Source organism: Prionailurus bengalensis, chromosome A2 (assembly GCF_016509475.1).
Source record: "Prionailurus bengalensis isolate Pbe53 chromosome A2, Fcat_Pben_1.1_paternal_pri, whole genome shotgun sequence".
NCBI classification, from domain to species: domain Eukaryota; kingdom Metazoa; phylum Chordata; class Mammalia; order Carnivora; family Felidae; genus Prionailurus; species Prionailurus bengalensis.
In genome coordinates, this window is record NC_057348.1 from 1,409,503 (window position 1) to 1,433,849 (window position 24,347).

At 65.9% G+C, this 24,347-nt stretch overlaps 1 protein-coding gene across 3 annotated transcripts in view; it reads left to right on the forward strand.

Annotated features, from left to right (window-relative positions):
- DOT1L (DOT1 like histone lysine methyltransferase) overlaps positions 1-24,347 on the forward strand; it is a 63,784-nt gene that overhangs the window by 24,534 nt on the left and 14,903 nt on the right. For all 3 annotated transcript variants that reach the window (XM_043586039.1, XM_043586036.1, XM_043586040.1), the window contains exons 3-19: positions 1,275-1,349; positions 3,363-3,426; positions 4,733-4,961; positions 5,746-5,840; positions 6,198-6,260; positions 13,044-13,099; positions 15,165-15,244; positions 18,943-19,011; positions 19,644-19,750; positions 20,003-20,044; positions 20,919-21,029; positions 21,174-21,408; positions 21,807-21,920; positions 22,550-22,641; positions 22,935-23,036; positions 23,302-23,439; positions 24,130-24,255. In XM_043586039.1, coding sequence (XP_043441974.1) covers positions 1,275-1,349; positions 3,363-3,426; positions 4,733-4,961; positions 5,746-5,840; positions 6,198-6,260; positions 13,044-13,099; positions 15,165-15,244; positions 18,943-19,011; positions 19,644-19,750; positions 20,003-20,044; positions 20,919-21,029; positions 21,174-21,408; positions 21,807-21,920; positions 22,550-22,641; positions 22,935-23,036; positions 23,302-23,439; positions 24,130-24,255 — 1,798 coding nt within the window. The remainder of the gene's footprint in view (positions 1-1,274; positions 1,350-3,362; positions 3,427-4,732; positions 4,962-5,745; positions 5,841-6,197; positions 6,261-13,043; positions 13,100-15,164; positions 15,245-18,942; positions 19,012-19,643; positions 19,751-20,002; positions 20,045-20,918; positions 21,030-21,173; positions 21,409-21,806; positions 21,921-22,549; positions 22,642-22,934; positions 23,037-23,301; positions 23,440-24,129; positions 24,256-24,347) is intronic.

Consider the following 24,347-nt stretch of genomic DNA (forward strand, 5'->3'; position numbering starts at 1 on the left):
CCACGTGTGCTGCCAAACGGACTGCATCACGGAGAGGTTGCTCCCTGGGTCTGAGAGAGCACGGGGTAGTTGATGCTTGGAGGTGGGCTGGCCCTGGGGACTGTGAGCCTGAGGGGGTCTTGTGGGGAGGGACAGAGGGGGGGAGAGAGAGGGAGAGAGAGAGAGAATGGATCCCTCCCAAGCGGGCTCCGTGCTGACTGTGGAGCCCGATTCGGGGCTGGAGCCCACGACCCTGGGATGGTGACCTGAGCTGAAATCAGGAGTCAGGTGCTCAGCGGACTGACACGGCTTGCTAACTTGTCGGCTAATATTTGCAGAGGATTTTTGTGTCTGCGTTCATGAGGGAAATTGGCCCATCGATTTCCTTTTTCTGCCCGGGGTTTGCTTTACGAGGCTTTGTCTCCCTCTGGTTTGGGCACCAGGGTAAGGCCAGCCTCGTTGGTGTCACTCGTTCTTACATGTGTCAGGTCTTGGTTATTTGTGTGTTTCAAGGAATTTGTTCATTTCATCTAAGCTTGAAATCCTAACGTCCGTGTTTTATAAGGTCTACAGCAGTGACTTCTCCCTTGGCTTTCTGTCCGCGTTGCATCATGATTCAACAAGGGTCGTATCTTAGGGTTCGTTGGTGTATTTTTGTGCCCCTTTTAATCTGTAGGCTCCCCCTGTTTGTTGAAGAAACCCCCTTGTCTTGCGATCAGTTAACTCGTGAGATAATAGTTGCCTTTAGGGGCCTCTGGGTGGCTCGGTCTGACTCTGGATGTCCGCTCAGATCGTGATCTCATGGTTCATGAGGTCGAGCCCTGCTCTGTCGGCGTGGAGCCTGCTTGGGATTCTCTCTGTCCCTCTCTCTCTCTCTGTTCCTGCCCCTACCCCGCTCATTCTCTCTCAAAATAAATAAACAAACTTAAGAGAAAAATAGTTGCCTTTAACCCTCCGTCCACCCGCTGCTTTTCAAGCTCTGACCTGATCAGGCACGCTTCCAGGCTCCGTCGCGAGCGAGCCCAGTTACCCTCCCCCCCCCCCCCCCCCCCCCCCCCCGTAGGCGACACCGACTGAAGCCACGGAAGCATGTGTGTCACAACTTCGTCCTAAACTTTACGCGATTTGTTCTGAAGTGATGCCTCCCTTTCCTCTTGTGCGTTTTGAGTTCGGTAATGAGGATTTGTTGTTGTTTTTGTCCTCAGTATTTGGGAGCAAACCGTGTTTAAGACCGTTGAGAGTGAAAATAGACGATCGTAACAGTCTTCACTGCTGTCTCTACACTTGTGTTTCAGGTGGGTCTGCGAAGAGATCCCGGACCTCAAGCTCGCTATGGAGAACTACGTTTTAATCGACTACGACACCAAAAGGTGAGCCGAGCTCTGCCGAGTGGTCTCTGGTCTGAGACTCCCCGTCCGGGTTGGCTGGCGCCTCCGTGAGGTTTTGTTGGGGGAAATGTGGATCAGACACCGGAGGACGCGATTGGGAGGGGTGCGTTGCGGGCGCTGCCCCTGCCGTGTGTGCGGGGCCAGCCCCGGCTGGCGGGCGCTGCCTTCTCTGCGGGCGCCGGCCGGCTCCAGGCAGGGTCTCTGGGGTTCACCCTCCGGCAGCTTCTGGCAGTTTCCCCGCGGGCACATCCGGATGGGGAGAGTCCTGTGGGTGGGGAAGGGCGGGGCAGGCTCTGGAATGCCTGCCTGGAGTTGTTTGTTTCTCTTCTTCCCCACTCCTGCCGGTTTAGCTCTGGGCAGGCTTGAAAGCGGCCTGCAGTCTGTCCGGAGGACTGGGTCACCTGCGGGCATGATAGCTGGGCCCAGAGGAGCCCCGAAGCCCCTTGCGGGGCCCGGCACCCCACTGTCGTTGACCTGGCCTTGCTCTTCCAGCCTGAGCCAGCCCTGGCCCCGTACCCCGTTCCCCGATCATCTCAGCACGTGAGAAGCAAGGAAGGGGCTGTGCTCACCCTCCGTCGTCCCGAGCGCTCAGGCCCTGGGCTCTGGTGGCCTGTGCCTCTGGCAGCAGGGGCCCGGCCGAGGACTGGGGTACGCCCCTCCCGATCCCAGGGCGAGGGTGCGGACGGGCACTGACCCTTGGACACTAGGCATTTGGCCAGCGAAGCACACTGTCAGAAAAGGGTTGATTGCTCTGTGCCTGGCCAGTGTTTTTAAGGATGGTTTTCCTTCAAGGTGGTTTTCCCTTCCGTGTCCAGGTGGGTTAGGAGAGATTGCAAGTGGACACTGGGGGGCCGGTCTGGGGCGCGGCCGAGGATGAGGGGCAGGCGGTCGGTGAAGACGCAGGGAGGCCTGGGGCAGGAAGCTCGGGGTGCACACGGTGCGGCCATCGCTTCCCGTGCCCTGGGTGTGGAGGCTCCTCTCCCAGGCTCCTGGTGTCCTGCTCAGGGCGGGAAGCCTCCTTGCCCTGTGTGCGTTTGTGGGTGTTGTAGGAAGAGCCGGTGACTCCCCCTCCGGTTTGGGGCAGACACTTGGAGCACGTCCCCTCCGCACCGCTGACACCAAGCGGGTCTCGTCCTCTGTGGGGCGTCCTGGGCCCTGTCACAGGCTGAGCAGCGTCCCTGGCCCCACCCTGTCGATGCCGGAAGTGCCCCGGAGCATCCGCAGATGTCACGCAGTGTCCCCTGGAGGCAGAGTCAGCCCTGGGGGGGGGGGGGGTGGCTCCTGGGTTAGAGGATTTCACTGAAAGTCATACTTGAAGTAAAAATGGTGGGGTTTGGGAGAGTCTAGTCTCACCGACAGACTCCCAGCCCGGTTGTCGTTAAGTGTCTAACACGTGCTACCTATGTCTTGGAAAGTGCTGGAAGCTTTCTGCAGAGGCCGGTGTTGGGCGGTGCCCAGGAGAGTCAGGGGGCCCTTGCTGCCGCCGGGTGGTCCCCAAACCCATCAAGTTAGGGCTGAGGCAGGGGCTGTTTCCGGCCAGGGAAGGAAGACCGTGTGGGGCCGGTGCACAGCCCTGCGGGGCAGTGGGTCCTGCTGGCAGGTCAGATGGGACTGCTGTCCGGCCCTAGGGGCAGTGACGGCTGGCCCGGGTCCTGCCCACAGCGCGACGTGAAGTCTGTGCAGGGCTCCTCACCTCCTCACCTAACGCCTCCTGGGCACGCCGTTGACCTTGGGTTTGACCTGGGAGCCTCGGCCTTCGCAGGCCGCCCCAAGCACGCGGCACGTGGCCCAAGACTGTCTCAGCCCCAGACTGTTGGCTCGGCCTCGTCGCCCACGCGCGGTTCTCCTGGGGGCCCGAGTCCTCCGCCTGCCCACCGGGGGGCGGGCTGGCTCTGCCTGGCCGTGGGCTGTCCCTCGCGAGAGGCCGGCTGGGCCCCCACGGCTCGTTCCAAGCTCCTCCGTGACCGTGACCGGAGCCTTTCCCTTGCCTTCCAGCTTCGAGAGCATGCAGAGGCTCTGTGATAAGTACAACCGCGCCATCGACAGCATCCACCAGCTGGTAGGTGGCCTCTGCCCTCCCCCCACGCTCGGCTCCTTGCCTGGGGCGTGTGCTGGGCTGCCCGACCGGCTGCCCTCACGCTCCCCGGGTGGTTTTAACCACAAGCCTCCCAGAGCCTGCAGGCCACCTGGAGTGTGGGCTTCCTTGAGAGGCGTCTGCAGGGGCGCACGAATGTGGCTTGGGTCTGGGGAGCTGCTGTCGGGGGTGGGGTGCGTCCTCGGGCCCTGTGTGCCCAGCGGTCGTCCCCAGGCTCAGGCGCACGCGTACCTTCCCGCTGGTGCCCCGTCTCCGCAGACTGTGACAGGCGGACACGCTGAGGAGCTTCCCGGGGCCTCTCCTGCCCCTCGGCCAGCAGCGTTGTGAGCATCTCCCCGCCCTCCTGAGACATTCTGACTGGGGAGAGGCCTGAGGCTCTGTCCTCGCTTTCCTGACCCACTATGCTGGGGCCTTAGGAGGCCTCGCCTGGCAAAGAACAGAGACAGCCGGGCCAGGCCAGGCTGTGGAAGCAGTTCCAAAGAGCGCGTCGCTCCTGTTTCCAAGGACGTTCTGCCGTCCAGACAGTGTGGGCTCTTGGTCTGGGTGGGGGCTCTCCGGCAGGAGCCTTGCTGTGGGGGAGGCTGTGGTGGGGTGACAGGCCCTGTGACCCCGGGGCCTGGGACAGGGCAGTCATCCCCGTTAGTAGCAGTGATGGGGGAGGGGGATGCTGAGTCAGTCGAGTATGGTCAGGCGTCGGGCCTCCTGTGCAAAGGGACTGGGGCTCAGAGGTTTTTCTGGGGTCAGCTGTGTGGCACCCCCACCCCACTGCCTCAGTTTTGTCCTGGGCAGGAGGCGGGGCCTGAGGTTTGGGCCGGGCCGTGCGGTCTCCAGTGGTGGCCTGGCTCCAGGCCGCCCTGTGTCTCTAGGTGGGGAAGGTCCTCGGGGATGCTCTGTGCCCCAGTCCTGGCTGCAGGTGGCTGAAGGGCAGCTGCTGTGCGTTGGAAGGGGGTGGGCTGTGAGGGGTCAGAGGACCCACTGCCCCTTCGGGCCCAGCTCCTGTCCCTGAGGCAGAGGTCCCGGCCATGGGGCCCTAAGAAGGGCCCGCAAGGCGCTAGCTCCCGGCCCACTTCTCTGCCCAGCCAGGCTCCCGGGTGAGGGCAGAGAGCTCTGAGGCCAGGGCTGCGGGGCCCGCACAGCTAGCGGCCTCTGCCGTCTCCTGAGGGGTGTGGCGCCCAGGACGGCACATACGTGTGAGCCTTTAGCCGGCTCGGGCGGAGTCCGCGGTGCCGGGAGGACGGTCACTTGTGACGTGCTCCCTTTGACGCCCTAGTGGAAGGGGACCACTCAGCCCATGAAACTGAACACCCGGCCGTCCAACGGGCTCCTGCGGCACATCCTGCAGCAGGTGTATAACCACTCGGTGACGGACCCCGAGAAGCTCAACAACTACGAGCCCTTCTCCCCGGAGGTGTACGGGGAGACCTCCTTTGACCTGGTCGCGCAGATGATCGACGAGATCAAGATGACTGAGGACGACCTGTTTGTGGACCTGGGCAGTGGTGAGTGCGGGCAGCCCGTGCCAGCAGCACGCCGCCTCCCTGGCCCCCGGAGGCAGAGCGGGTGCCTCGGTCACCACCCCCTGCTGCCCGCAGCCCCTCGCAGCAAGCCCCCGTGGCCTCTTGAGACCTGGACGGCTGGGCCTGCGTGCGTGCGGCCCACTTGTCAGGACGCACGGTCCGGAGAGCCTGTCTCTGGTGCGCGGGGCCTGCTCCCTGCAGCCCTGCGTCAGAGCCCGCCCCCGCCACGCTGTGGCGCCGACGGGGGTGGGCTCGGGTGGCCGGAGCCTTCGGGGTGCTCCCGCGTCTTGTGGAGGAGCCGTGTCTCGCGGGTCGCTTAGGTCTCAGGAGAACAGCGTCCTGACGCGGGGGCCGTGCGGTGGCCTGTGTGTGTGAGGCAGTGTGAGCGAGACGGCCGTCCCATCCGCGGGTGGGGGCTCAGCTCAGGGTCTGTGTCCCTAGAATGTCCTCAGTGAGCTGGGAGAGCCTGTGGCCTCTGCCTGTTGACCCCCATGGGCAGCACTAGGGGTAGGTCGCGCCTCTGACCCAGGGGCCGCGTCTGTGACAGCACCTCTCCCTTCCCCCCTGTCTCCCTCTCTCTCCCCCTCCCTCCCTCTTGCTCCCTCCCCCTCCCTCTCTGTCTCCCTCCCTCTCCTTCCCTCCCTCCCTCCCTCTTCCTCTCTCTCTCTTCCTCTCTTTCTTTCCCTCTCTTTCTCTTCCTCCCTCCTTCTCTCTCCCTCTCCCCCTCCCCCTCTCTGTCTCTCTCTCTCTGTGTTTGTCTCTGAAGGAGTGGGCCAGGTCGTGCTCCAGGTGGCCGCGGCCACCAACTGCAAACATCACTACGGCGTGGAGAAAGCCGACATCCCAGCCAAGTACGCGGAGGTGAGTGACCCTGGAGTACGGTGCAGGGTCTGGCTCCTGTTGGCCATGACCTGCGGGGCACAGAGAGAGGACAGAACAAGGCGGGTCTCCGTGTGCTCCCCACAGGGCGGCCCGTGCCCTCCAGAGGCGGCTGCCCGGGGAGGGGCCAGTGGGGTTGGGGCAGCGCCTCTGTCTTCGGAAACCCCTTTAGAGTGTGTGGTCCGGACCCGTGGACCCTGCAGGCCCCGGGCTGTCCTGGGGCTGCTTGTCAAAGGGGTCGTGTTGAGGCCTGGTCCACGGGCGGCCCCCCACTCGTCTCGCGGGGGTAGGAAGGGGCCACGGGGAGCCGCTGACAGCTGTGTGGTCGTTCCCTTGCAGACCATGGACCGAGAGTTCAGGAAGTGGATGAAATGGTATGGAAAAAAGCATGCAGAATACACAGTGAGTGCCATCGCTCCATGCCCCTGCGGCTACCGACCCAGCTCCATTTCCGTGCCTCTTCCTCCCCCTTGACCCGCCGTTCTTCTCCCCTCCCGGGACGGGACGCCCTCCCTGCCTGTCCCGGCCCTGCGTGGGGCGCGCGTGTCGTCACCGGAGTGCCGCCTCCCTCTCCGGTCTCTTCCGCCCTCTCTCTGGGCTGCCCGGGGGCTGCGGCCCCTGCGCCTGCCGTCCGAGAACGGGGGTGGCTCTCCTCTCCCCCGGCCGCTGAACGGAATTCGTCGTGCGTGTGTCTCCAGGCCCCTGCGGGCTCTCGGGGAGCCCTCCTTGGCGTTCCACGCATGTCTGTGCCAGCAGCGGTGCGAGGCTGGGCCGTGGGGTGTGGGTGGGACGGCCTCTTCCCTCGCCCGCTGGCCCGCTCCGGGGCACCTTCTCCTTGCCTTCGTGGTGGTACGTGACCCCTCCCGTGAGTCCCTCCTGGCGAGGCTCGGCTTTGGGGCCGCACGCGCCCCCGGCTCTCCCGGCTGCCACCCCTCGGCCTCCGTTGCTCGGCCCCGCCTGTCGGTGCCCAGGCTCCTTGGCCAGGGTTCGAGGCCCCTGGCCTCCGTCTGCCTCCGCCCGGGCACCTGAATCACACCTCGAAATGTGTGTCTGGGCCCGTGACCCCGTCCCTCACTCTCTTGCCGTGGACACACCGCTGCCCTGTAGTCTCCCCGTACCGGGCTGCCGCGGGGACGGCACAGACGGAGTGTGTCTAAACCGCATCTTTGACTCTTCCTCTCATCCCAGGTCATCGCCTGCATGTACCCAGAGGTTGAGGCCCCGATCGCTGAGGTCCACTTGGCTCTGCGGCGGGGGCCCCGTTGCCCCTCCGTTCCTTGTTCACTTCTTTCCCTCTCCGTAGTCACCGGCCCCAAGCGGGCCGTCGTGGGGTGTGGGCTTTGAGCTGCTTGTGTTAGGGAATGAGGATTGGTCACGAGATGACAGGCTGGGGCGTGGGAAAGGCACTCCCCAAACCAAGGTCACCCACCCCTGCCCCTTGGTATCTTCTGGGCGTTCTGGGGAGTTCGTGTTCTGTGCTTGATGTGTACAGCTGTGAGGTGTGAGGTTGGCTCCCGGATCCTTTCCGGGCACGCGGGCCCCGTCCTTGCAGTCTGCCCTCGCCCTGGTGCTCTGCCCGTGAGGCGTGTCGCACGCCAGTTGAGTGTTTCTGGCCGTCTGTCCTGTCCCACTGTCCGTCTCCCTCACCAGCCCGTGCCTTCCGCGTTCCCGGGGCTCTGGAGTGCGTCTGCGCTCCCGCAGCGCCCGGCCGTCCTCTGACGTGATGCTTGTCTTTGCCTTGTCCAGATACACCCGAGAGTCCGTCCGGGGGCGCCCGTCACAAAGCACGCTGGCTCGGGGCCGGGGGGCACGTGTGCATCTGCCCGTTGGGTCGGGAGGAACCAACATCTTGCCGGTATTTCCTGCCCTCACACGGGGACTCTCCGTCCGTCTGTTGACTTCTTTGTTGAGGTCGTTCACCAGGGTCTTGTACTGAGCCTCGTGTGGGCGTCCTACACGTTCCGTTAAGGTTGTGCCTCAGTCTGTCTGTCTCGGTGCTTACGGGAAGGTCTTTTTAGCCTCCGGTTCCACCTGTTCGTTGCCCGTTGATAGGAAGGCAGCTGACCTTTGTGTGTGGTTTGTTCGCGGGCAGCAATACCCTTACTCCGTGACTGTTGCCGTAACGGCTGGTTAGTTCCAGGTTTGTTGGTTTGTTCTCTGGATTCTTTTGATCCTGTCGTCCGTGAACACAGGCGGTTTTACGCCTTCCTTCTCGATCTGCGTCCCGTATGTCTGTCTTGCTGTGCACGCCAGCGTGGCGGCAGACGTGTGCAGGACGCGGTCACGAAGAGAGAGCGGCCCCCTTGCCCTGGTCCTGATGTGGCATCGGGAGAGCTTCGGGTTCCTCGCCGTGGAGGCGACGTGCGTTTGCAGGTGTCCCGTGGGTGCCCTTTATCAAGCTGACGTGGTTCCCGTCTGCCTTATTTTGTCGAGAGGCTTCATCATGGAGGCCCTCTGTGCGTCTGGCGTGAGCCTGTGCTCTTTCTTTGGCCCGCTGATGCGGTGAGCGGAGCCAGCCCTCCCGCCAGGGCGGATCCCACTCGGTCGCGGCGCACGGTCGTTTCCACACGCTGTGTCGGATTTCCGGGGCGCTCCCGTGTCCTTGAGAGATATCGGCCCATTTTCCTTCCTGTGGAACGTCTTTGGTTCTGGTGTCAGGGTGAGGCCGGCCTCGCGGTGGGGAGGTGCCCTTCTGCTCCTTTTGGGCCGGGACTTGCCCATCCTGCCTCCTGGTGGGATTTCTTCCGGAGTTTTCTCCCCTCCGTGAAAGGCGAGCAGTCCAGCCTTCCTCCTGTGCCCCTGTGTCTGAGGTCCCCTGGTGTTTGCTATCCGGGCTGAGTGCGCAGTGGGTCCAATGGGTTTGTTTCCAGGGAGCTTCTTCCCGCACGGTCCCCGTATCTGCTGTTAACGTTGGCTGTATTCCCAGATGGCTTATCGTTTTCCTAAAGCTGTGACTTCCTAAATTGTTTTATTTCATTTTTGTTTCTTAAAATTTTAGCTTAGAACGCGAACAGGGGAGAGGGACAGAGGGAGAGAGCATCTTAAGGAGGCTCCGCGCTCAGCCTGACACGGGGCTCCATCCCACGACCCTGGGATCGTGACCTGAGCCAAAACCAAGAGTCGGACGCTCATTGACCGAGCTACCAGGTGCCCTGGGTTTTCAAGTTTTCAAACGCTTCCTGTTTCTGGTGACGGGGTCAGGCAGCTGCAGCCCACAGCGTAAAGGTTCCGAGATTGCCCAGAAACGGCTGGTATGGATCCGCGCACGGCCTCCGGCACTTTGTCCGGAGCCTGGTTTTAGCCTCTGGCGTGTTCCTCACGGCTGGAGGAAGAGACAGGGGTGAGGCTGGGGGCGCGGCGCGCCCCGGGCGGGCCTCTGCTCCCCCCACCTCCCCTCTTCCCTTCCTCCCGTCCCCATCCAGAGTCGGTGGTGCGTCAGAGCCTTGTGGCGCGGTGGCTGGCACGCAGGAGGGGCTCTCGTTCCTCCCGCACTCGTCGGCCCTGTCGGGGCCCCGGCGAAGGGGCTGGGAATGGAATTTGGCTGGAAGGCCACTGGGGCACGGCCTCGGAGTGGTGTGTGGACGAGCAGCTGGCCGTGCCCCTGGCGTTCTGTTGCCGGCTCCGCGCGGCCCAGCTCCAGCAGGGTGTGGTGGATTTGTGCCGACCGTGAGCGCCCAGATCTGGCGGGAACTTGTGTCCTGGGTCTGGCGAGGCCGGCCTGCCAGCTTTCTGTGGCTTTGACCGGGCGTCCTGGTTGGCGGACGGAGCCCCGCTCCCGTTACTTACCGACTGAAGAGGAAACAAAGCCAACGGGAGTCTAAAAATAGCCCAGTGTGCTTCTCCGGGCCAAGGCTCCCTGGGCGGCCGCCTCGGTCCCCCTCCCGCCACCACAGAGGCGCCGCCCAGCCAGGGTTCACCCTGCCAGCCTCGGCACCCCCACCCCCACCCACCCCCGTCCTGCAGCCCAGCAGCTGCCAGCCGCCGGGCCCCCCCCGACCCCCCCACGCACCCCTCCTGTCAGAGCCCCTCCCCCCCCACCCTTCTGCTTGGCTTCTGTCTGCGCGTCTGTCTGACCTCAGGGCACCCCCTCCGTCCCTTCCGCCTGGGAGGTGCTCTGTCCAGCCCCCGGGGCCCCCATCACACAGTTCACGGTGAGACCCGCCTGCTGTGGGCACCTGGCGGTGGGCCTGGCGCACAGCAGGTGTCGTGCGTTGAGAGTCCGGTACCTGGGGTGCCCGTGGCCTCGTGGAAGTGCCACGTGGGGAAGGTGCCAGAGTCTTTATGGACCGGCCGTGCCCTCGTGGGCAGGTGCCTCTCCAGGAAGTGCGCGGGGGCCTCCCTCTGGGCGCCGGCCGCCCCTCCGGGCCTGTCCGCGTCAGGACGGCCCAGTGCTGCCGGCGGGCAATGCCGTGTGGCCCTCGGGGTGGCTGGGCGCCGTGGTGCCTGCAGCTTCCTCCTTGGCCGGGTCAGCCGGAGCCCCGCGCTGGGCTCACCTCCCCTCTGGTCTTGGTCTGGGTCGAGCTGCTGGCGACCCGGTGCTGCTGAGGGAAAGGATCTGTCCGTCCTGCCGAGCTGCGCTGTGTCTGTCTGTGGGTTGGGCTGCCCCTGGGCAGGTGGGCTGCAGGTTAGCGAACATCGAGTGAAGGAGCGTGCGGGGCCACCTGACCTTGGGTGGGGGCAAGCTGGGTCTCTTCGTTCTCGGAAGCAGGCTCTTGTCCCCTCACCGGAGACGGGTTCCTCCAGCGGGAACCAGCAGCCTGGGGTGGGGCTGCGGGGGCCACGGGCGGATCAGTGGTTTCTGGGAAGGGCGGGGAAAGGTGGTCATGGGGACTGAAACCCTCTGCACCTGTGCGTGCCGGGGCCCTCTCACGCGTCTCCCCGCTTCTCTGTAGAAGGAGGTCTCGGGGTCCCTTGGGCAGGGGCGCACGGGAAGGCCACGCACGTCCTTCTGAGCTCTGTTAACTCCGGAGCGCTGGGCCCAGCGGCACGGCCGGCTCAGCTGGTCACTGTGCCTGTCACTGCCCTTGGATGATCGCAGCCTGCCTGTGCCTGGAGAAGGCCTGCAGGGGCTGGGTGGGCAGAGCCTGGACACCGGCTGTTTCCTTGCTTGGAATGTGAGGCCGAAGCTCCACAGTGCTGCTGTGGACGGTGAGCCGGCCTCCGAGGTCAGGGACCTGGCCACGGCAAGAGACACCTGCGGCACCCCTGTCCGTTCCCAGAACCCCACCCTACGGGCAGGGATGTGCCAGGAGGGCCCTCGAGGGTGGGGGTGTTACGGGAGGACCCCCAGGGCTCAGTAGATGGTGGTCCCCAAGCCCCAAGGCTGTGGTTTATACAGAGAAAGGATAGGAAGCAAGATGACCTCCGGGCAAAGGCGTGTGGGGCAGGGGTGGGGACACCAGGCCAAGCTTCCAGAACCCTCTCCCAGCGTGTCCCTCAGGATGTGCTTAATTCCCCCAAACCGACACGTGAGGTGTGGTCTCCAGGGGGCGTAGAGACCCAGCGCCCAGGTTCTCACCGGGGGTCGGTCAGCAGGCCCGTCTGCCGGGCTCGGGCGGAGACCCCAGACCCCAGGAGGGGAGCAGGTCCTCGGCGCAAACCTCGTGTCTGCACAGACAGCTCCGGGACACGAGCCCCCCGCCGGTGAGGGTGGTGGGAGCCCCGGAGTCCGGGTCCAGACGCCCCTGAGGGCCGGCCTCGTGAGCCGGCCTCGGGGGCGGGAGGTGTCAGGCCCGTGTGGGCTCTGTCTTGCACAGGACAGTAAGCACTTTGGACTTGAGCCACTCCTGAGGACCTCAGGGCTGTCCTTGGGAGTGCAGATCCTGAAAGTTCCACAGGTGGGGAGGGGGTTCAGAGACAGGACGACTGGGGTGTGGGCAGCCCCCCCAAGGTGCCAGAGCGCGTTAGGGTGGCCGCCCCTTCTCCCTGTCCCCCACGCCGTGCGCTGTCACAGCACATCCACCGCATGCTGCCCTAGGCGGTCTCCTCGCGTGTGCACCGGAAGACGGGCCTGGCTCGGGCCCTGGCTCACGGCCTCATGCCCTGGGGCAGCAGCACGCAGGACCTTCTCTGCTGGGGTCTCTCTTCCGTCCCTTTGTGAGAGCCTGCAGGGCCGGTGCCCCGTTGGGCTGCTGTCTTCACGAGAAGGGTGGGGGTTCCGGGTCACCTCACCGCATGTGTGGGGGTGCAGGTGAGGGCAGTCACCCCCAACCCTCGGCTTCCATGAGCCCCGCCCTGTCCATGGATGGGCCTGTTCTGGACGTTTCACCCATGCGGACTCAGACCCCGCGGGGCCTCTCGTGTCTGGTTCCCTCCCTGAGCGTCGCGTGTTCGGGGTCCGCCCGCGGGGCGGCGGGGGTGGGCGCCTGGCTCCTGCTGGCGTCCGGGGGACCTTCCTGTGTGTGGGGGACACGCTGGTGGACATTTTGGGTTGTTTCCACGGTTTGGCTCTTCTGAATCACTCACGCCGCCGAGGTCACGCGTGCACAGGATCTTGTTTAGATGTGTGTTTTCCATTCTCCGGTGGGCACTGAGGAGCCGTGATGACTGTCTTTTCAAAGAGTGATACAGTTAGGCTTCTTGGCCTGTGGAACGCCACGGCTGTGGCCGCGTGGGTTGTCACGAACCGGGTGCTCCCGGGCGGACTTGGGCCCGGAGTCGCCGTGTCCGTCTGCCCCGCGAGCGCGAGCGGCAGGGAGAGCTGGAGGGAAGGTGCCTCGGGGCCCTTGCATTGCAGGCGGCTTGGACAAGCCGGGCGGCGCAAGCCTGGGGTCAGATGGACGCCCCGGGGGGTGTTTGTGTGTTGCAGAGAGCAAGCCCTGCGGACGCTGTCACCTGGCGGAGACCTGTGCCCCGGGGCGCTTCCTGAGTGCCTCGCCAGCGGGTGGGAACAGGAGCGGCGAAGCGGCCGTGCCTCGCGGTCCCGCGGCGTGTCCTCTGGTGTAGCTGGAGCCTCCGGCCCACCGTCTTGTTGTCCTGTGTGTGCCCCGTCCCTGCTCCGGGCCGCCGTGCAGTGACCGACCGAGGGTGGTCCCGTAGCCCCAGGAGCCGCCGTCCCCTCCCCCGTCTCACGTCCTCCCCACTTCAGCGACCGCGCTCATCTCATCCTCTCTCCGAGGGCAGGGCGGGCGGGGCGCGACGCCCAGGGAGGCCCCACCAGCCTCCCTCCTGTTCTCTTCCTTCCAGCTGGAAAGAGGCGACTTCCTCTCGGAGGAGTGGAGAGAGCGGATTGCCAACACAAGGTAGGGTCCGGCCCGGGCAGGTGCCCCAGGGGAGGGCGGGTCCGTGGCCACGGGGCACGAGCCGTCTTTCTCTCCCGGCCCCCCTCGCCTACAGCGGAGGGGGCCCCCGGCTCCCACTGCCCATCCCCCGCCCCCCGGCCAGCCGTGGGGCTGGCTGTCCGCACCCCTGACCCCTGAGGGCGGCCGGCTGGGACGCTGCGGCGTTGCCCACGGGCCTGCCCTGGGCCCGACACGGGCCTGCCCTGGGCCCGACACGGGTCTGCGGCCCCTTCTCTGGCCTCCGGCGTGTGGGTCTCCCCGGACACAAGTCAGCCTTGCCCGCAGCAGCCACTGTCTGGGGGACCTGGCAGTGTGGCCTCTCTCTGCCTTTCCTGCAGGCTTACCGCCTGCCGCCCTGTGTTCCCCAGCGTCTGAGCCTGGGGGCAGGTAGAAGGCGGGGGGGGGGGGGGGGGCGGCTCTTTGCAGAGTGTGTCCCTTTGTGGCGCTCCTGTGACAGGTCCCCCATCTGTGCTGGGTCCGCTCTGGTCTCCCTGCCAGCCCGGTCTTCCCTCTTTTCCTGAGCCCCTTGTGCTGACCCCATGAACATCCCCATCGGTAGGGATGTGAGGGCTCTCCAGCGGAGAGGAAGCCCCATCCTCACCGAGAGCTGGCTAGCAGCATCCAGGCCCAGGGGTCCCGTCTCTGGTTGCGCTGGCGATGTGAGAGCTCATGGCGAGCACACCGCCCCCCCGGGCCTCGCCGCCCCTGGTCCTGTGGGAGAGCAGGACGGGCCTTGGGCCCGGAGAGCATCCCCTGACGTGCCCCAGGCTCTCTGCTTCTGGGCCCCCTCCCCAGCAGCCCCCTTATCGTTAGGGCGTCCGCCCCTGCTTTGCCTGGCCTCAGTGAGCTTCTGGTGGCTTCCGAGACATGAGAGGGTGGCTGCCTTCAGAGCACCCTTCTTCGGTCAGGGCTTATCACACCCAGCTCTCTCGTCAGGGCTCGGTCTCTCAGCCCCCAGGGACGCCTGTGCCCCGGCCTAAAGTCCCACCCGCCCTCCTTCCGTGCGGCGCTGTGGGGGGAGCACACTGGGCGCTTCTGCGTCTCTAATGCCTGTTGGGTGCGCTGTCTGTTCTCGCCCTGCTCAGGCTCCCCAGGACCATTCTGTTACTGGGTGCAGTGACGGTTTCCAGGCTTTTTTTTTTTTTTTTTTTAATATTTATTTTTCGGGAGAGTGTAAGCAGGGGAAGGGCAGAGAGAGGGGGACAGAGCTGTCAGCACAGAGCCCGACGCGGGGCTCGTGAACCGTGAGATCATGACCTGAGCCAAAGTCAGACGCTAAACCGACCGAGCCACCCAGGCGCCCCAGGTTTCCAGGCTTTTTAATTTTAAACTATCAAGACTTAAATGGAGCAGCGAGGGGACGGCCATCGGCCCTCTCTCTGTGTTCCGTCACGTTCCGGTGAGGAGGTAAACTCCCGGTCCGCAGTTCTGACGGCTGTGCCCCGTTCTCGCTGTGGCGTAGTTTTTACCTGGAGGCCCTTAGGTGGGGAGACAGGAGCCACACGACCGCGCACAGAGCCGGGTTACTCGTGGGCTCAGATGAGCCAGCGGCGTGCTGCTCGTCGAGCGCGGCCGTCAGAGTTCCTCTCGTGGGCGAGAGCCGGGCCTGGGCGGGCGTGGGGCGGCGTGTCCGGCCAGGCACGAGGGAGAACGGAGAAGGGACGAGCCACACCCTCCCTGGGGACGACTTCGCTTCTGGTCCCACGGGTCCTCTCCTGCTGCCTCGGTGTCCTCACGTCTCTGTCCCCAGGGGACATCTCTGCGGTCCTGTTTCGGCCCCAGGGGCCTCCTCCCGGCGAGCAGGTGTCCACCTTTCCTCCAGGGAAGCGGGCAGCCTGGTTGTCGAGCCAGCAGCAAGCCGGGCTCAGCGTCCTGGCCCGCGGGCCCCGGTCGCACCCCCTTCCCCCCCCCCCCCCCCCCGGGCTGGGGCGCTGGCGGAGGAGGCCGTGGCATGGTATGCCCCGGAGTGCTGTGCGCGTGCGCGGATGGAGCCTTCGTTGTACTCAACTGGAATATTATTTTGCAGTGTTATATTTGTGAATAACTTTGCCTTTGGTCCTGAGGTGGATCACCAGCTGAAGGAGCGGTTTGCGAACATGAAGGAAGGTAACGCGCTCCCCGTAACCCTGCCCTGCGTCGCCCCGCGCCCGGTCTGTCTGTGGATCCGGCACCGGCTGTGGGGCTTGGAGCCCTTGCCCGTGTCCGTCAGCCTCGGGAGCGGGGTTCCGCGGATGGGACCCGGGTGGGCGGCCAGACTGACGAGCGGGCCCCAGGCCGTGCGGTTACGTTCCCGTTTCGCGTAGACACCGAATGACTTCTCTGTACGAGGATGTCCCCGCTTCTGCTGCAGGATCGCTCGGTCCGTGCCTGACACTCAGATTTGACTCGCGTCCCCATTTTATCTGCTGGCCCTAACCTGGGGGTGGCGAGGGCACCGGGGCCGTCCAGACTGGCCCCTTTGCTCTTCCTGGGTTTTCCCTGTGTCTGGGCCCATCGCCGCCCGGCCGCCTCCGCCTTCCGTTCCCGGGGTGGGGAGGAGGGACGGCCCCTTCGCTGTGTGTGAGGCTCCGACTCGCGGCCACAGCTGCTCGGCACGGCTGTGGGGGGGGCAGCGGAGGAGCCTGGGAGCCCGCACTCTTGTTCTCAAGCCAGACGTGCGCCTAGGGTCGTGTTTCCCTCGTGCCCGTGAAGGCTTCTCGGTTTGCAGCTGTGTTGGTGCTTTGGTGGCGTGTGAGGCCCTCCACTGTGTCCGGCCTGAGCCGCCCGGGGAAGAGTGTGTGTTTTCTAAATCTCGGCAAGCTGAGAGTCAAGGCCGCGTGCCGAGGTGCAGCCTCTTGGCAGCCTCACGGCCGCTTCACGGCCTGGCACAGCCAGCCGCTCCCTCTGGGGGAGCACCTGGGAATGGCCGTCCTGAGTGGCGGCCCGAGGTGCCTGTGCCATGGGGCCGTGTGCCCACCCCCCACCCCCCCCCCCACACCCTCTGTGGCTGCGGGACGAGGGAAGGAGGCTCCCTCCGGCTCTTGGCTTCTGGCCCCGGGAGTGGGGTCAGGGCCCGCTCAGGCTGCAGGTGGCCCAGGTTAGGTGTCTCCTCTCCCTTCGCCGTGCCAGGGGTTTCCTGGTGTGCTTGGAATGTCAGACGGACGAGAACATCCCGTGTGGAATCTTCTCAATAGGTGGGAGTCAGCTAGTTTGTTTGGATACCAACTTTGGCCTTTGTAAGTGCCGGTGGGCCACACAGCATGTTGTGCTCGGACTCGGAGCGTGGGAGAGAGAAACCGGCGAGCTCCCGGAGGGAGGTAGAAACGCCAGCACGCTTGTGGGCTGTAGGTTGCCCTGGGCACCCCGTGGGCCACGGCGGGTCCTCCTGTCTGTCTCCGTGGACGGGGGCCATGCCACCTGGCCGTTTGCTCTCCTCGGTGTGCGGCCTCCTGCCTGTTTCTCATCCGTCCTCACTGACCCAAGAATCGAGGTCGTACCTGTTTCTCCCCGTGGAGAAAGTCCAGTCAGTTGGGCCGAGCCCTGTGACGCGCTGAGCCCCGCGTCCTTGGCCGTCGTGCACGGTGTTTCAGGAGAGAGGAGCCCACCGCTCGTGGGTCCAGCCTGCAGCCAAGTGCTCAGACCCTAGCTCGGGACTCCCCTCCCCACAAGTGCCCGGGGTGCACGGCGGCCGGGCTCCGGGGGGGGGGGGCCAGGGGCTGCTGCTGTCCTCGTTAGAGCTCTGACCTCAGGTGCTCGTCCTTCTCCGGGTCCTCCGGGCATGAGCACGACTGGCCTGCGGGCGCCCAATGGGGTGTGCCCTGGTGGGGGAAGTGGACCGTGAGCTGTGGCTGTACCGTGAGGTTGTGTATGCCGTCCTCACACTGTTGGCCCCCCGGGGCCTGGACGGGAAGCCCCAGGAAATGCCCTCATTCTTAGCCGGTCACTGCAGTTCCTAAAGCTGCAAGAACTTTCTAGACTCCTAGATGGCCTGCGTGTGACCTCAGTGCTCCCAGCCAGGGAGTGGCACCTTCCCTGCCCCTCCCACCTGGGTCCTGTCCCTAGCTGTAAGAAGGCCCCGGGTGCCCTCTTCACCCCTGTTGTTAGGAACGGGATCGGGTCCCCTGTGTCTCGTGATAGAAGGTTTTGAGCTCGTGAGAGGGTCGCTCTGCGTAGACACAGGCGGTTGCCGGCTGTCTTCAGCACCGACGGCCACGGGTCGTGCACACGTGTGTCTCTTGGTCATTTTGGAAGAGTGAGCGGTGGCTGCTGTCCCAGGGTAGGGACCGAGCCGTGCACCTGCCCCGGGACGGACCGGGGAGCCCCTCCGCCTGCTGCCCGCCCGAGAGCTTGCCTTCCCACCGCCCTGCCCTGGCCAGGGGCCTCGCGGGCTTTGGCTCCAACACATCTCCTCCCTGCTCGTCGGGGACGCCTGCCGGGCACTCGGGCTCACCGTCCCGTGCGGCGTTTCTCTCCGGGTCTCTGCATCGTGCTTTCCCGTGGGAGGGCTGCCTGCCGAGCCCTGCGGTCCCAGCTGCCGGCTGTGACCTCCTCCCGGGCCCTCGCGGCACCGGCTGTTGCCGAGTGGGCGGCGTGGGGTGCCGGGCTCCTAGCGGGAGCGCCCGTGGACCCGGCGTTTATCCCGCTTGGCACCACGCTCTCAGAGGCGCCCTGGGTTCCCAGCGTCCCACGGGGCTCTGTTCAGTCCCTGGCTGCGAGACCGCTGATGCGACCCCGCGCGCTCTGTGAGCTCTGGCTCATGCCCTGGCACGACACGTCCGCCCCCTGACTTCGCCCCTGGCCCGGCGCTGGGCCTGTCACCCCCTGCTCCCGGGGGGCCGGTTCTCAGGACCGGGTGGGGCAGTGGGTGCTCCCGGCGCCGGGGGTCATGGCGGGCTGGCGTGTTTGTGCCCGTGTGCGTCTGTGTCTGTGTGCGTGTGTCGAACTGCACTCAAAGGGAGTTTTCCAATTGATTGATTCGTTGATAGGGAGGAGGGAGGGTGCACAAGCAGGGGAGGGGCAGAGAGAGAATCCCCAGCAGGCTCTGTGCTGTCAGCGCGGAGCTTGACGAGGGGCTCGGTCCCACGAACCGTGAGATCATAACCTTAGCCAAAAATCAAGCGTCGGAGCTCAGCCCACCGACCACCCAGGTGCCCCGGGACTTTTCCAATTTGAACGTGACCGTATTGTTTTCCTTGACTTCCCCCACTGGCTCTTTTTTCCCTCATACGGAGAAGCATGGCTTCTGGGAGCGCGCGTGTTTGTTCGCAGTGTTTGTCACGCACGCGCCGCGGACTCCCTCCTGAGCCCGCGGATTCCTCTGTGAGTCCTCTCTCCTTAGAACTCCGCACACTGGGGATGATGCGGCCCGTGTGGCTGCCCCGCCAACGCAGCCCGGTGCTGCTTTTGGGGTTCTAGGGCTTTGCCTTGGCTGTCGATTGCGGGACGCGTCCCACAAGCACGCAGACCGTGGCGGGGGGGGGGGGGGGGGGGGGGCGTGCCAAGTCACCGTCCTCACTCCCGCCCGGTCTGTCCTCACAGATGGGTGAGCCCCCAGCTGGGACCTTTGGGTCCGAGGTCAGCACCGTGGGGCCTTGGACCATTGTCACAGGAGAGCAGCTGGCGGGACACAGTTAAGCTGGGAGGCGGCACCTGGTCCTGCTCTTCCTCTTAGGAGGCGGACGGGACTCCATCCTGCTGCTGTGCACGCGGTCGCTGTCCCCGCTCCTCCTGCGGCTTCCCCTTACTCCCCTGACGTCTGTCTCCCTCTCATTTGTGTGCGTGCAGGTGCTTCCCCACGAACGGCAGTAACTAGGTTTGTGTTTCAGGCGGCAGAATTGTGTCCTCGAAGCCCTTTGCGCCTCTGAACTTCAGAATAAACAGCAGAAACTTGAGCGGTAAGAAGTTCTTGGTTGCTGAAGTATTAAGATCTGTGATTTCCGGCATCTGGCTGTGTCAGCGTAGGGTCTGTCCCCCGGCACTGCTCACGTCGGGGCAGACCGCCCCCTGGGGGGCATTCCTCCCCTGCCCGGCCCCCGCCCCCACCCCATGCCAGGACCGCCCTGGTTGTGATGACCACAGACGTCCCCAGACCTGCCCTGTGGCCCCTGGGGGCAGAGTGGCCCCAGGGGTGTCGAAGGCGGGACAGGTCAGGAGAACTCAGGGAGGGGTCTGTCACAGAGGTGGCTGTCCTGCATAGCATGGGGCTGCACCTCAGGCCCCTGGGCCACGCCACATGGGCCCCGGGGCTCGTGACCTCTCGTGTGCTGCTGGGGGCTCCTGTAGCCACGTTGCTTTTCAGTCGCCCTCTAAGTGGTCTCCGACCCCACGGGGGCTTGTCGCCATTCTCCTTGGACAAGCCCCTCGGGGGAGTGGGACTGATGTGAGCGCCTCACCTGGCCTCCCACCTGTCTCTTGTGAGGAGGGAGGGAGTCCCCACAAAACCGCGCAGAGCCTCCCCCACCCACACACACACCCCGCTCACCCCTCGGGCGCAGGAGGGGCCCTAACCGCAGCCCTTTGTGCGCAGACATCGGCACCATCATGCGCGTCGTGGAGCTCTCGCCCCTGAAGGGCTCTGTGTCCTGGACGGGGAAGCCAGTCTCCTACTACCTGCACACCATCGACCGCACCATAGTGAGTGCCCCACGCGTGCGGGCTGGGGGGGCCCGGCGCTCTCCACGGCCCCAGCCCTTGTGTGGGGCGGGCCTTGTCCCGGGTGGCTCGTGACAGGGTCGGGCCCCACACGCTGGGAGACGTCCGCCTGGGGGACTCTGTGCCACCCTCCCGAGAGCGCCCGCTGGCTGTGCATCCGGGACGTTGCTTTCGGCCTGAAGGGGTCGGGGCTGACTTCTAATAAGAGTTTTCCTTTCCTTTTTGTATTTTTAGCTTGAAAACTATTTTTCTAGTCTGAAAAACCCAAAACTCAGGGTAAGTCTGTGTTCTTCCCTCGCCTGAACAGCGTGTGTGTGCTGCCTGTTGGGGTGTGCGGGTTGCAAGTGGCCACACACGCGCAGGTGCTGGTCTGTGTGACGGGGTCTGGGTCACGGCCCCGCCCGCGCACACCCGCCTCGTCCTTAACGGCCACAGCTGGGCCACGGTTCTTATGCGCGTTTCGGCAGCGGGTTGAGCGGGTCTCTGAAGTGGGCTTTGGTGACGCGGGCATTTGTGCTGAAGGGTGGCGAGCGGCCCTCGTGCTGTCCCGGCGTGGGTCGCCATCCGAGGGCAGAGCGGCCGCCCCTGCAGCGGGGCGCCAGCCTGGGTCCTGACTGCGCCGGCTGCCTGGTTCCTGCATTCCTCCCAGTGCTCACGCCCTCCCCGCTGCGGCCTCGTGGCCGCTGTCCGTTTGTTCCGTACGTCTGTCCGAGAGCTTTTCTTTCTTTCTGGAGACTCAGACAAGTCCGTGTGCAAGAGAGGCCTGTCAGACGGCCAGCTCCTGCCACCTGGGGCCCCGTGTCCTTCCCACCGTAGCCGGGCACCTGTGCCCACAGCCCTGCAGCTGCCGGCCCGCCCGGGTGTTGCCGGGAGCCCAGGCCGGCGGCAGCGTCTGCCCTCGGGCACAGGCCTCTCTCGGTGTGGCGGTGTGGCAAAGCTCGCCGCCCACGGGAGGGAAGGGACGGTCGGGCGGCTCCTCTGCCCCACGGTCCGCACGGTCTGCCTAGAGGGTGGCGGAGGGAGGGGGCGCTGCACGCTCGGGCTCCGCCGTGCCTCGGTCTCCCCGCCTGTGCGGGTGGCGCACCACGAGCCGTGCGGGAGGGCCCGGCCGAGCCCGCGCATCCGCAAACGCCCACCGCTTGCTTTCCAGGAGGAGCAGGAGGCGGCTCGGCGCCGGCAGCAGCGAGAGAGCAAGAGCAACACGACCACTCCCACCAAGGTGCCCGAGAGCAAGGCTGCCGTGGCCGCGGACACCCCCGTGGTGAGCGCTCGCCGCATGCCCTGCACCCACCCCCCCCCACCCCCCCGTGCTCCGTGGAGGGCGGCTCCCGTGACTTACCGGGAACGCACGTCCCCGACGAGGGCGTCGCGTCCCCTTGACGCCCCGCCGCCCGCTGTCCGCTAGGATTCCGGTGCCGAGGAAGAGAAGGCTGGGACGACCGCCATCAAAAAGCCGTCCCCCTCCAAAGCCCGGAAGAAGAAGCTGAACAAGAAGGGGCGGAAAATGGCCGGCAGGAAGCGCGGGCGCCCCAAGAAGATGAGCGCTGCCAACCCCGAGCGCAAGCCCCGGAAGAGCCAAACTGCACTGGACCTCCTGCACGCCCCGGCCTCGTCGCAGACGGCGGCGCCCTCGCCACAGGGTGAGTCGGCCGCGAGCGGGCCCACAGCCCCCCTCACCTCTCCTCCTCGGGGCTCAGGCCGCGGTGACGGCTCGTGCGCCGAGTGGCTCAGTGCCGCAGACGCACTGGGGCGTGCCCCGGGCCTGTCTCCGCCCGGGCGCCCCGCCCCGGAGCGGGTCCCGCTCCGGGCCTTGCCAGCATCCTGCCGACCCAGGCTCTGGTGAAGAGCTGGGGTTTCTTCGGTCGCGAGGGGACGCGTCTCTGCTTCCGGAACTGCCGGGATGTCGTGCCTGCCAGCGTCCTTGGCCGACCGCGTTCGGTTGTGTCTTTACAAAGACCTGGCAGTTCCGTGGAACGGACTGGCCGGGCCCCGGGAGCGTCAGTCTGCCGCTGACGCGTGAATGTGCTTCTCCCCGCAGATGCGTACAGGTCACCTCATAGCCCCTTCTATCAGCTACCTCCCTGCGTGCAGCGGCACGCCCCCGACCGGCCGCTGCTGGCAGCCACCCCGCCCGCACTGCAGAAGCTGCTAGGTGAGCCGCGGCCTGGCCCGCAGGCCCCCACGCTGGGCGCCCCGGGCCTCAGGCTCAGTGCCGCCAGGTGGCACCCGGGCCTTGGGTCGGCCCGGCCCCCTGGTCGCCTGAGGTCGGGGCTCCTCCCCAGGGCACGTGGGGCCGTTTCTGGGGGGGCGTCTGTGGCCGTCTGGACTGCGGTGCTTCTGGTATCGAGGGGGCGGGGCCCAGGGTGCCGCGCGGTGCTCCCCAGAGAACAGTCCGGGCCGTATCTACGGCAGTGGGTGGGGGAGGCCCCGTCTACGCACGCGCTCACGATGCTAGGCCGGGTAGACCTGTTGCTCGTCTAAACATCAGGCGAAGGAAACCCCTTCCGTGCTTCGGGCGTCGCCGGTTCCCTCGGTTCGACATCAGTAGCCCGTGTTTACCAAAAAACCAGCAGATTCAGTAACACGGCCTCGCGGGGGGGACGACACCGGGGAGCGGTGGCAGGAGCCACGAGGGGCTCCAGGGGGCACCGAGGGCCCTGGCCCGATGGCAGGAGGTGACCTCCAGCAGCCTCTGGGGACGGCGGCCACGCCCTCCCACACCGGTTTCTGAAGGGCCCCACGGGGTCGCGTGTGCAGCGAAGTCCTCTCGCTTCCTCCTAGAATCCTTCAAGATTCAGTACCTGCAGTTCTTGGCCTACACCAAGACGGCCCAGTACAAGGCCAGCCTTCAGCAGCTGCTGGACCAGGAGAAGGTGAGCCCTGCCCTGGGCACCCTCACGGAGCGGTTCTGCCCCCTGGGTCCCGAGCGCTGCCGGGCTGTCCTGGGCCCGGAGGCATAACCCGGCAGGGGCTCCCACGCCGTAGGAGCAGTGACGGTCCCCGCAGGGTCTGGAGAGGCTGCGGGACGTTGCTCCTCACCGAGCGGCGATGCTCTCAACCACTGAGATGGGCCAAGGGTCGTCGGCCTTCTGGGCCGGGGCACGTCCCGCCGTGGGAAGGGGCGTGGGGGGACGGGGCCTCCCGTCACCGTGCTGCGCCCCTGCAGGAGAAGAACGCCCGGCTGCTGGGGGCCGCACAGCAGCTGTTCGGCCACTGCCAGGCCCAGAAAGAGGAGATCAAGAGGCTCTTCCAGCAGAAACTGGATGAGGTAGGGGTCCCGAGACCGCATCACCACCCCGGGCGGGCAGCGTGCGGGCCAGGGCACGGCCCGGGGAGTGGAGATCTGGAAGCATCTTCTCCTTCCCGGGGTTTTGACCTTTCACCTGTTCTGACGGCGGGTTCCGGAACGTGGGAGGGCTCGCGCCCCTTTCCCGGGCGGCCGCCCCCCGGCCCCCTCCTTACCGGCCCCGCCCCCTTGCCCGCCATGGCGCACCCCCGCATGAAAGCCCACCCGTGCTATCGTGTGTCCACAGCTGGGGGTGAAGGCGCTGACCTACAACGACCTGATTCAGGCGCAGAAGGAGATCTCGGCCCATAACCAGCAGCTGAGGGAGCAGACAGAGCAGCTGCAGGAGGACAACAGGGAGCTGAGGAGCCAGAGCCTGCAGCTGGTGGGCGGGGGGCGGCCTGCTGGGGCACACAGGGCGGGGAGGGGGCGGCGGAGGGGGCACATGGGGCGGGGGGGAGGGGGTGGCCTGGAAACGGTCATTCTGTGTGCACCCTGGACAGGCAGGATGACAGGGTGCTCGTGGGGCCCGACGTCCTTCCCGAGGACGGGTTTCCCAGGCCCCCCCCCTCACCCGACTCCAGTCCGGCTCATTCTGGGAGCACTGAGGTCCCTTCCTGGGCTCTCAAAGGACGCGGGAGCCAGCGGGGCCCAGGGCCCTGCCAAAGGCCCTGACGCTTTCACCAGACGTGGCTTTGTAGGTGGCCCAGGCTTTCGCGTTTCTGCCACCCATGCTGGGCTCCCGAATGCGCCCCTAGGGCTAGGGCGCAGGTCTCTCGGGACCTCGCTCCCACGGGGCCCAGGGCACGTTGCTGGACGGGCCGAGCGCCACTTCTCACGGGGCCTCCCCGTTCGGTCCTGAGGACCCTCATCTTGTCCCCCTTGGGTGTTCCTACAGGGGACCCCGGTCTCCCCCTTGGGCTGCCTTCTCAGCCTCACCTTCCCTTAGCGGGTCCCTTCTCTGGGCCTGCAGGCCCTCAGGGACACCTGTCCGGTGTCTGCCCTCCGCCGGGCGGACCTGCGCCCACCCCGCCCTCCCCGCGGGCTCACGACTGCCTCCTCCCCGTCCCCGCAGCTCAAGGCTCGGTGTGAGGAGTTGAAACTGGACTGGTCCACGTTGTCGCTGGAGAACCTGCTGAAGGAGAAGCAGGCCCTGAGGAGCCAGATCTCCGAGAAGCAGAGGCACTGCCTGGAGCTGCAGGTGGGGGCCCCTCTGGGCTTTGACGCATCACGAACGCGGGAAGTGCCCCCCGCCAGCCCCCCGAAACCACCCCGCTCCCGAGGACAGGATAC